Raw genomic sequence first — 12,792 nt, 5'->3', positions numbered from 1 at the left:
GCATTTAGAAATACAATTTAGGCATCCAAAGAAAAGGTGCAGGCAAAGATTCCAAGGGAAGGGAAGCAAAGATACCAAGGGAATGTCAACACAGCAAATATAAAAAAAATGATGTCTCACTTCCTGCATTGCTAGACATTTGGGAACTGAAGGAAAATTCCACTGTGTGACAGAATTCTTATTTGGGGATCAATGTCCATATTTATCCACCCCTAAGCTAGAACCTTGATTACGCCATTCTTTGATATTAAATGCTAAAGAAGTATAAATTAATTCAAAAGCCAGTAACATGCTTAGCAACACAGCTAATCTGATTCTAGGTTTTTATGTATATCAGAAGACTACAGGTTGAGTCTCCCTTATCCAAAATATTTGGGATCAGAAGTGTTTTGGATTTTGGGTTGTTTTTCTTTTCAGATTTTGGAATATTTACAAATAAAGAATGAGATAGCTTGGAGATGGGTCCCAGGTCTGAACATTCTTTTTTTGTTTCATATACGCCTTATATACATTGCCTGAAAGTAATTTTATAGACAATATTTTTAAAATAATTTTATGTATGAAACAACATTTGTGTACAGTGAATCATCTGGACAATTTTGGAAATGGAGTATTTCAGATTTTGGAATTTCAATTAAGGTATATGCAACCTGTATTATCAAGTTTACAAACATCTTCATAATCGTGTGTATTGCCCTATATGTAACCAAAAACAGAACCAAAATTACTTGGTTATATCCAGTTTTAACCTGAGACTCTGGACTAATTTTATACAAGCCAAAAACCCAGGGAGCAACTCATGAGGAGCCAATTGTTCATGTCTAAATCTGTAAACACTATAAGATATCCAAGAGATGCTGAGCTCTTCCTCTGTTGTAATGTTAACAACATATTAACATTTAGTATAACTGCCTGTTTATGTGTGTAATGTAAAGAAGCATAACACAGATTTCTCAGTGGACCTCTTCATTTGCATGTTATATGCTTTCAGATATTTAATTAGTAATTAGTTGGCAATCTATTCATGAATTCACATAATTAGTGAAATGCTTCCAGTGGTTGTCTAACAGAGATGTTAATACATTTAAAAGTTTGAGAAACAAACAAACAACAAATCAACAATGCCTTTATGTGCTGAGTTTTTTCTAGAGTTCTATAGAAATTCTCTAAAGAAAATAGGCCATTGGCAATAAATATATAACCAGTAGCTATTTACTTTAACATGATGGAGATTACGTACTGTATCTGACCTGGAAGTTTTCTCCTTGTCCCAGGGGTCTGGGTGTTCTGTGATTACTGAATGATAAGGTAAAAATACATTGCATATGCTCAGAAATAATTTTTTTACTCCATTTTTAGGAGGGCTGAACTCTGACATTCAAAACAGCTACAGGGTGGAGTACCACTTCAAATTAAACTCATGACCAATTTAGAAGCTCAGACTTAGGAAGTAATGCTTTGTCCACTGCATGTTACATTTTTCACCAACGTTACGTTAAAAGTAATGTAACAATTCATAGCATGATTTCATTTTTAGTGTGTCAAGTAGTGTTTGCTCATTACTTTACAGGATCATTTTTTAGCATATTTGGTTGTTGTAATATTTTAACTGTTTTAGCGCACATTTGAATACAAATTTAAAGTGTTTTTTAAATAATTAAACAATAATAAAACCAACCCTTTCCTAATGAGTAGCAGAATGAGTTATTTTTTCCTATAACGAACAACAAATATTGTAATGAATCATGTTCCTTTCCTAAGTGCAGTCTGCCCTCTGTATCCATGGATTCTTTATCCATGGATTCAACCATCCATGGCTTGCATATATTCCAAAAAACAAACCTTGATTTTGCCATTTTATATAAGGAACATTTTACTATGACATTGTATTTTATGGGAGCATCCATGGAGTTTAATATCCACATGGGGTCCTCGGAAAAAACCCAGCAGATATCAACTTTCAGCAGATACCAAGGGCCCACTGTGATGAGTAAAATGTTTCTTTTAAAAATCAACTTTCAAAGCTTTGGTAAAGCTAGGTTAAAATATGTGGTGTCTGGAAGTTTTCTCAATTCATGTCTATGATACAATCATGATTTACACATCATCTCTGTACAAAATATTGCTTCCATCATAATAATTTCCCCTTGACCAATAATACCCCAATTTATGATGGTAACATTTGGAAGCACTGACCATCTCTGAATGCTGGGTTAATACAGTCTAACAATGCATTTGAATAAATGTCATGATGCTATTATCAGAATAGCTAGAAATGTGGAATAATTGAAGGAGAGTGAAGGAGGCCTTTGTTTCAGTGAGACTAGACAAAAGGTCTTGTGGGGATTAAAATCCAGTTTTGCATCCTATCTAATATTCTATTAGACAAGATCAGTATGTCTAACATGTGTTGTGTGTTTGATTTTCTTTTAGTCAGTGGAATATTTTTGAAATACAGAATAGAGTATATCCTCAGTCCTTACATGTACAAAAAGTCTATTTTATTCTTATGCAAAATCTAGGAAATGAGTTCTTGGGAGCAAACTTCCTGGTGAACATCTGGAATAAGGAATAGCATGTTCAAAAGATATTATATACATGTTGCCGGATACAGAAAACAAGTGCTAGAAAACATGTATGAAGCGCTCTTTAGTATATATGAAATCATATTTCACTAAGGAACATAGATACTGTATGACTCCTAGCATGGAAGTTGCCATGCATACAATTGATTGTTTGGGAAAATAAACTAGGATGCCAACCCGTGCAAGATAAATCATATGGATACTTTTCATTTTCCGATATCATCCACTATTGTCTTAAAAACAGGATATGGAGCAATATGAGTAACTGAGGATGTACCCAAGGCTAGTCTGTATCAAAATTTACTTTGTATATTTGCAAGTACTTTTGGTAGTATATCACTCATAGCTCTGAAGGATCCATATACAGATACACATTGCCATTTTCTCTTCTAATACCCAAGTGAATTATTCTGCCAACATCTGAAAGGGAGCATGTTCTCACAGTGCTTTGTGCTAGAGGAAAACAATTACACTGAATAAGGTGGACTAGCTCTGTTATTGCGCTACATAAGACTTTGATTACATACTGCCAAGATTCATACCAGACTCGTAGTTGTTGACAGATAAAGTAACAAAAATGAAACTCATTTATTTTTTCTTTATTGAGACCTCAAGGTAAAGCAAATTTTCAGGTCTTGTACTTACTGCATGAAAAGAACAGAGCCTGACAGTCAAAGTGTGCCAGTCCAGAAATCTAAATTAAACCTAGTTTCATATCAGAGTTTCATTTAGTCTCTGAAAAGAGCTGCTGCCCAGATTATTTTTGTTAAACCTAAAACAAATATACCGTGGATTGCTGCAGTGTGTCTTGGATGCGTTATCTCTGTCATATGTCTAATGCTTTGTATGCTTTCCACGCTTCCATTTTGCTCTTTACAATATATGTGAAACTATAAACTGACATTTTATTTGTTAACGTATTCCCATAATTTTACATCCAAATCTCTGTTCCTTTCTCATATATCTATATATGTCAAGAAGTTGTTTAAAAAGTGTTTTATTTCATTCTGAAAATATACATAACAGCAAACTATTATTGACTATAAAACACCACACATTTAAATGACCCTTTAAGCTTGTCTACACTTGCCAGAATACTCTGGGTGGCCCCCAGAGTTTTCTGGGGCCCTCATCCCGCCCAATTCAGACACCCCTTTACCTGCTGAAAATGATGGGCGGCCATGGTGTCTGTGAGCTACCCAGCACAGCTGCTGTGGGTGCGAGTTTCTCTGAAGTCAGGATGATGTGCCCAGCTTTGTTCTAACCTCAGACAAGCTCAGAGTGACTTGTACCTGCAAAACAACTCAGCAGGAACACTGAGGGACTGACAGATACCCATTGCCATCTTTCACCACTGTGTTTTGCTCCAGGTTTTCTTGAAAACCCGGGGCAAAAAAATGTGTTTTTAAAATGTGGGACAAAGGGTGGAAACCCCAGATTGAGTCTGGGCATTGTGTAAACAGCCCAGGCTCAGTTCGGGATTTTGGGGTGGTACAGAGCTAATGTAGATAATACCTACTTGACCAAGTATGGACCTATATATTTTTATCAGGGTCGCTGATTACTCCATATGAATTAATGCAGCATAGGAGACCCTGGGGAGGGATGGGCATGCCCCGAATCCCAGAAGGCTGCAGGATGTTATCATGACCACCATTTTAGGAAAGCAGAAATGATGACACTTCAGATCCAATCTACCTTCAGGCCATTTTGGGAGGAACCTGCTTGAAAAAGCATATAATAACCCCACAAAGGATTTTTTTTAAAAAATGTTTTAAATGTATTTATTGGCTGAAAAAGCAATTATTAGCCAATGGGGATGGGGGTGCTAGACCCATGAAAAGGTCAATGTGGGTTCCCAAAGGACTGAATGTGGCCCATAGGCCCAAATGTACTTGTTATTGCTATAATTCCTACTCCCACCCTAGAGAGTTAAATAGGCCATGTACAAATGTTGAGAGAGAGCTTCCTATTGACCTTCTATAGTAGAGGGATGGATGAATTACAAAAAGATATTTTGCATCCGTGGACCATGCTGTATTGAACTAATAAAATGCATCTCATGCTGATAATGACATTGTTTTTGTTAGATCTGTGTAAAAGTGCTCATCTCAAGCTCATTCATTTGAAACTCATTCTGAGGTGGGTAAAAGATAACAAATAAGGAAAGTGTGCATAATTTGGGGCTGTTAAGCACCCACAGGCAACTTTAAGGTGATTGACGGTTCCAGAGTTCTGGAGGCTAGTGCTCTGGTGTCACCTGTGGGGCCATCTTTGGTCACTCATTCAAAGATTCTGAGGTACTGAATATGGAGAGACACAGGAGGTTTCCCTGCATCAGCACTGATATTGGCCCTGGGAGTAACTGTGTATCTGGTGTGTCAGCATGGTGAGCTCTGAAGCAAGGGCTACTGCTAACCACTGAGTCAGTATGGTATAGTGGTGGGAGGGCTGGATAAGACTTGAGAGGTCCTACTTCAAATTCCCATTGATCTTCGGTGAATCATGCTTTCATAACCTGACCTGGTTCACAGGTTTGGTGTGAGGATAAGATTAGGCAGAAGAGAGCCATGAGCAGTCCTTTAAGGTCATGGGAGGAAAGGCAGAATAGAAATGTAAGTGAAATAAATAAATAAATACACCTTTACTAAATAGGGTGACAAAGGCGAGTTACTGACCGCCCGTTTGGGGCAGCCTGCACCTGCCCCTTTCCCCACTGTATCGGGGCCACAGCTGCAAGAACGGCAGCCTCCAAGGCTTTCCAGGCTGCGGGGAAGTGGCAAAAGGCTGCTTCCCCGCAGCCTGGAAAGGGGTGTCCTTGGCCCCTTTCTCCTCTGTGTCACTGGTGCAGCCGTCTGAAGGCTGCACCAGCGAAGCAAACTGCAAAAGGAGCTCTGTTTCGGAGCTCCTTTTCGCACCGCGGAAAGGGTGCTCTAGGCGCCCTCATGTGGTGCGACGACGTCACGTCCGTGCCACCTCATTTGGAGGTGGCGCAGTCGTGACGTCGTCATGGTGGCCCCCATGTAGAACGGGCACCGCCATTTTGTACGTGCTGAGCACGTACTAGGGTTGGGGGCATCCGGAAGGGACGCCCCTTTCTAACCCTAGTAAGTACTCAGCATGTACTTTTAGGCCTGTTTGTAACCGGCCAATGTCTAGTGGTGGTTACAGAGATTTAGTACTAAAGTCATTTTGAAAAAGCTTCCAAAAGGCTTCCATCTTTCCCATCTTAATCAATGTACTGTAGCATTTTTTTTTTTTTAAAAAAATGAAAATCAGAAAAAGTGGTGAGTGAAGAAAGGAGGTTAGAAATGAAATTCAAATTAAAGACTAAGTCTTTTGGACACTTCCTAAAATCCCGTGGTTGAGGCTGGGTGACTGTATCCTAGATGTGTCACTGCAGCAAGAATGGGGCATGAGACAGTGGAAAGGGGAGAACAGCCTCACAGTGAGGAAAAACAACACATCCGTTTCTTGACATTGCCATTTGTAGCGCCTGGATAGAATCAGGTCCACATCTCTAAAGGAGGAGACCCGTAAAAGGAAAATAATAAAGCAGCCCATTAGGCCATAAAGATAAGATTGTATGCCTGCTGATGTATTTCTCCTTTTCTTTTACAAATTTCATTAGTTCCCGGAGCAGTACACACAGCCAGCAATCAAAACTGAAACTGCTAAATGAGTGCTTTTATTCCATCAAAATCATTGTGCGGATGCTGAGACCAAGTTAATACAATTGCTGTTCAGATTAATGAGGCAGTATTTGCAGCATATCCTCTGTAATTAAACACTTCCATGGTTGACAATAATGTTAAAGATGCACCAGATGTTGAAAGCTCAGTGGTGAAACCTGAAACTGTTAAAATTGAAGAGGTCACCTGTGAAACACATTAACAGTCACATTCAGCATCATTTTGGTTTAGGATTAATTTTAGGCGGAGAGGTTTTTTATTATTTTTATTATTTTTATCAACCCATCATCTACATTTGAGAATTTTCTCATTAAGTTCTGAGCAAAAGTAACACAAACTGAACCTGTTTCCAAAATTACCTTTTTTGACCTTTCCCTAGATGATAATTATGAAAGTAGTAGGCTTAGAAGACTTTTTTTTTAAATCTTATAAACTAGTAGCAGAAATGCCCCTCTTGCATGCTAGTGTCGAATTTCAAAATTAACATTTTGGTTCATGTGCTTCTAATAATCACTGACCCTTACTTCATGTACTTTCCACAGGAAATGAATGCAGCAGAAATTACTTTGACCCTCTGATGGATGAGGAAATAAACCCAAGGCAGTGTGGGATGGAGGTCAGCAAAGAAGGTGAGGCAGAATTAAGTATGTAATTTTTGTGTCAGAATATTCTTTCCCATTCATGGAAATGAGGTGACAAAGATCACAAATTCGGTTCCATTTAAATATCCAGTTTACAATTTAAATTATAAGTCTTAGCTGCTCTAAACGTGAAGGGAAGGCTTGGTAGTCTTTGATGAAGGACAGTGTGTTAGTGAACAGATACAAGTAGCTGACTGTTGCATTTGGTCTGCCTTTCTGTTTCCAGGTTGTGTCAAACCAAGTTTCTCTAGTGTAGCTGGGGTGGGGGAGGATGGGAACCCGAGAACATTAGTTAATTACAAATGTTTAAAATTTCCAATTACCATGGCAAATTGGTTATTGTACACTGCACAGTTATAGCACTATGATTCCAATTTAACTGCCATGGCAACATTCCATGGAATGCTGTGGTATCCAGTTTAGGTAAACGTATTTAGAATTATCAGGTTCCTCCCTGGACTACAAAACCCAGGACTCCATAGACATTGTCATAGTATTTAAGGTGGAGATATAGTGCTATAATTGTGTAGTGGGAAAGAGCCCAAGAAAGATGCCACAGAATTAAATATGTTTTGCCTTTGTGGGTTGACAATCATGTTTTTGTAGAGAAAAAGATGCATTTCCCTTGACATTAAATCCTCCTGTGTGCAAGAAGCATTACAGTTGGAAGGCCCATCTTCATAGTTCTTTTTTTAAAATTCCCCTTTGTAAGTCAATCAAGGATATGGAACTAATTGTCCTTATTTTCTAATATTGTAGTAGGTATTTTGTTAAAATAGACTGAACCATATATGTATATAAACATATTCATATTGAAAGGAACAAACCTCTGAACTGCACACAGATTGATGTGCTGTATGAAGAGAGCTGAAAGCAAATCTTTGCCTTGTTACATCATTGCTCATTACTACATTTCAAATAAAGAACCTAAAAGAAAGAAGCAGGGATGTGAATAATGTCCTTAAAATGTCTCATTCTTGGTGAGAGAGGCTATCTTAGTGAGTTGAGAAATCACTCCACACATGTTGTTGCCTCTAAACAAACAAACAAACAAAAACAGGACGACTTTGTTCACCAGTGTTTCTGTAATTTGCATGAAAACCTTTTGTGCAAAACCTCTGCACCTCTCCTGTGAAACAAAGCACATGCATGCACACACATGGACACACTCATATCTAAACAGGTGTAAAAGGACTACCTGACTCAAACACCCCATCCAAGATAGTTAATTTGTGAAAGTCCCCACAACACGATAGCAGCTATCATTGCTTCTGCAGGAATCACTCTCTCAATTTGCTTTAGAGTTGCTCTTACAGAGTAAGGTTGCTTGTCAAGAGCACTGGAAAATATCTTATCTTGAAGTGGATGAAGAAGAAAATGTTAAATAATTTTGTTCTTACATGGGAGGATCAAAATTCACAGTTGGATTTTTTTTAAAAAAATAAATAAATCAAAATCCAGATTTATTTTGATTGGTCTTCTTGTTGCAGAATGGAATAAGAGATGTACCATTCCAGCCCAAACTGAAATCTTACTTGTGGTCAAACCTCTTTTCCTTAACTTCCATAATTATAAATTATCTAATTTCATGCCTGATTCCTCAGATGCTTAGGGTAGCCATAAGGCAGAAATGTCTTCCAGATACTCAACTAAAGTGATACTCAAGTAACTTCATAGTTATTTAAAAATCTGAATGCTATAATTTGCTGGCATGTGGTGTAAAACATGCTCTCTCCCTATTAGGAATGGAAAGAATTGTCATCATTATTTGTTCACCCAGTATACTGATCTTCAGGAACTTGGAAACCATTTGGTTAGGGTGCTGCTAGACTGAAAAGGTGGATTTATTCGAGGGGTGGATGGCATTATCAGACCCATCTACAATGAAGGAGCGCCATCATTGCTGTTATATCTGATGATGTCAGATTTTGACCAATGTTACTTTTTGCACAAATCCCCACCATTCTCATAAAAAAACCACTATGTGTTCTTGTTCAGAATAATTTCCTGAAACGCTTTGGAATGTGCAAATACCCAGTAAGAAAATTGTGGAAATTATATGTCTTCACTTGTGATAGGGAAGGGAATTCCAAAGTTGTGATAGAATTGAAAACTACCACTGCATAAGTCTTGAATATCTCTGTGACTACAACAAATGTAACTTCGGTAATTATGATCACCCTTAACAAAGAACCAAGCTAAATGTTTTAAAGATCTGTTTGCCTGTTTATCCATTTAAGATTAGCCAAACACACATCCATGAAGAAGCAGCTCAAATCTTCCAGTAAAGTTATCAATGTTCCACCCTACCCATACATTCTCATGTCATTGAGCCTGGATTGGGAGGATGAACATCTTCATATGAATATTAAACACTCCCTTGGGTGGCTGTGTAGAACAGACAGAAGTCCTTAGAAAAGTCCATCCAATTTGTTCCTTTTGTTTGACTTAATATATTAGGCCTTTCTGTGTCTTGGGGAGCTATATCTAAGTGGCTGTCCTTTTCAATTTCTCCTCTTATGTCTCTGGCTGAACTGTCACTTGAAAGCCATACAGAAATCCAATTTACTGGAGGTATGTCAGCCATAGCAGCCAGCCTCAGGTTGGTCGAGATCTACATAACCACAGCATATCACAGAGTTTTCCTGATCCCAAACATAATTATTTTGATCAATCTGTGCTGCCCCAGATTGGAAGAAAGATGTTTGTAGAAGGCACATCCAGAAGACATATACTTATTTTTGAAAAGCCCCCTTTATTTCGTCCTCCTCCTCACTGCCTCTTTTTCTTTTTCTTCTTCTTTTGTTGAAATACACTGATGTGAAATAATACATGAGATAAGATTTCTAAAGGGCAGTTTTATCATTTTATCCTTGGCACAGTTGCTTAAATTCCTCTCTTTATTCTTAGTCCACTTGTTTATTTTTGTATGGTCTGGGATATAAGGAAGAAAACAATACATGGAGGAACCTGCCTCCAACAGAACCTGTCTGGAAAACCTGAAGGTTGACAGGCGGGGAGACATGCTATGTGTTTACTGCTAATTCTGAGCAAAGGAGATTGCTGCAAGAAGACCAATGAAGAAAGAGGAAAGCAAAGAATTAATGTTAAAGCTGTAAACATAATTTCAGTAAACTAACTTTGGTGGCCTTAAATTATAACTGTCATAATTACTTTTCAGTGTCATTTCCCAAGATCTTGTTTTCCCTGAACAACATATTGGGAAGAAGAACACATGAATGATTTCCATTTCTGAAAATCATATCTGCAACTTAAAAATGAATTAATGTAATGTGGTACTTTGAGAAATGCTGCAGCATCATTTATAACATTACATATTTGCAGAAATAAAACCTTTTTCATAACTGGATAATAAAAAGCAATGGGATGCATTACGTATTTAAACAAATATGATTCTATTCTATAGCTATAAAAGAGCTATAAAGACAGATCTCTTCCAGCAGGCCTTTCCTGAATAGTTCTCTGGCTATCAGAAAGAAAATCTAACTGCTGACCTGACTTCACCCCAGTTATCGTATTGTTTTTAAGTATGTTTTATGTTTTAAATTCTACATTATTTAATTGTATTTTAAGGGTGGGTGGGTTGAGGGTTCGGACTGTATATTTTAATTTTGTAAGCCGCCTCGATTGCATTTTGCAAAGAGGTGGGATATAAATTTATTTATTTATTTATTTATTTATTTATTTATTTATTTATTTATTTCTGTACCTTGTAATTGCTTTATATAACCACTTAAATATTATCTGAATTTCTGAAGTCAGCCAGACCTCTCTGATCTTCATTGCTTTATTTATTTTAGTGCCTGCAAAACTGTATGAGAAACTTCTCTATGAGAAACTGATGACAATTCTAGATGAAGAGAGTGGGATGTTGGCATCACATGGTAAACTATAAAAATCTCTCATTTAAAAAACCTGAATCATTTGTATATTGATTATAAATATAATATAAAAAAGGGATGAAAATCTGGTTCACAAATCATCTTTGACTTCTGTATTCATATGTCCTCCAGATGTATTGGATTGAAACAAAGGGGTTCAAGCTCTGGGGGATTGCAGAGCTAATTCTTCATCTTTGAGGTCCACGATAGGATGATCCCTTCCATTAAAAACTGTAAAATCTGAAATTGTTAGAAACTTGCTTCTGGTTTTCTAATTTTTTCCCTTTCTATTCCAACAAAAATTCACTCCACCCCTAATGTGTGTAGACATTGATGATGGGAATTGTAGTCTACACATCTGGAGAGCAGCAAGGTTAGAAAAATATATTATAGGACAAAAAACATTCATAGTGCAAGTCTATAAATGTCTACTAAGAAGTGAACCCTGCTGAATTCAATAAAATGGACTCTGAAATAAATTGTAGGTTGGCTGCCCTAAGCACATAGATATGTACAGGTTTAAATCAAAAGCAAAGTTCTGTATTTCATGGTAGTAGGGTTTAGGTTGGCCATATATAAGACTGTTTAGATAGCAGAATTCAAAAATCTAATTACTGGACTATATTGATTGAGCAAATGTGAAAATAAAAATGGCTATAGATATTTTGGTTTCTGGTTCTTATTGCATAGAGGACATGATGAAAATGGAGATAAGGGGGAAAAGGCACTCTTTAGTCAGATTTATGTCTGGCAGCATATAAACGGGCAAATATGACATTTTCCCATAAAAGGAGAGGGAAAAGAGGTACAAAAGCATGGGTTAATCTGCAAATAACTCCGATGAAGTGAGATGTGGACAAACTGGTAACTGTCTTTTTTCTTTTTTTTAGTGATCCTAATATGGGGAAATGGGCATGATAACTCCCTTGATTATTTCTGACCTAAAGTTATGGAAGATCAAGTTAAAAGTCATAGCATAATTTGTAGAGCAATATATAGAGCTGTAATCAAAAAGACTTGCAAATGCAACGATGTGTTTGCAATGGTGAGAAGAACTGATATATATTGCATCTGGACTAAAACAGCCAGTTTCATTTCCATGTCTTTCCTTGTCAAAAACCATTTCCATTCTGAGTGTGATTTTGGCAATTTTTGGCTCACATTCTGGATGAGAGCCTCAAATTGTTGCAACTAATATGCCAGTTGTCAGTCATTAATGTTTTGTACAAGTAGTATATTACCCATCTGTAACAAGTCACATGCTTTCATCCTTAGGGAAAGGTAATGGCAAACCTCCTCTGAACAAATCATGCTAACAAAACCCCATTATAGGTTCACTTTAGGGTTGTCATGTTGGAAAACACTTGAAGGCACACAATCATCATCTTCATCATCATCATCATCATCTTCATCATTGAGAGTTATAAGGAAGATGAAAGACTAAATGGACACAATGGCGGGATACAAACCGCCCAAAAAGGGTGGTCTCCCGCTGCCCTGGTTTGCTCTGCGAGGGAGCCCCAGTGGCCAAACCGCACGGCTCTGTCACAAAAAGAACCCCCAAAAAGCAGGTTCTTCTTGCGACGCACTTGTGATGCTGCAATGCGCCAATGGCGCACTTGCGGTGTCACAAGCACGCCAGGACATGCAGATGCTAGGCATTCGTCACGTCAAAATGGCGGCACCCATGTAGACAGGGCGCCACCATTTTTCATTAGCCTAGTACGTACTAGGATTAGGGAGTGTGTGAATGGTGCGCGCTTCCTAACCCTACTGCCGCCGCCGCCACGCTACAAAATGGAGGAATGTATCCCGCCAATGATCACTAAAAATAAATAAATAAATAAATAAATAATGGCCAACTCCCAAAATCTTTCTAAAAGCAATGTCTCTTCAATATTGCATAAACAATATTTTGTTAGAACATTTTCAAGAAATTCTGTTGTCCTTTGTTATTCAGAACATATTTCGT

At 37.6% G+C, this 12,792-nt stretch overlaps 1 protein-coding gene across 1 annotated transcript in view; it reads left to right on the top strand.

Moving 5' to 3' along the window:
- The window catches only part of LOC149317036 (uncharacterized), a 197,839-nt gene that overhangs the window by 11,473 nt on the left and 173,574 nt on the right, over nt 1-12,792 (top strand). The window contains exon 4 of the mRNA XM_089518806.1: nt 6,820-6,906. Coding sequence (XP_089374932.1) covers nt 6,820-6,906 — 87 coding nt within the window. The remainder of the gene's footprint in view (nt 1-6,819; nt 6,907-12,792) is intronic.

The sequence above is a fragment of the Sceloporus occidentalis genome, unplaced genomic scaffold (assembly GCF_023333645.1).
Source record: "Sceloporus occidentalis isolate IW3139 unplaced genomic scaffold, rSceOcc1.0.p SCAF_3, whole genome shotgun sequence".
Lineage (NCBI taxonomy): Eukaryota > Metazoa > Chordata > Lepidosauria > Squamata > Phrynosomatidae > Sceloporus > Sceloporus occidentalis.
This window is presented reverse-complemented; position numbering and strand designations above follow the sequence as displayed.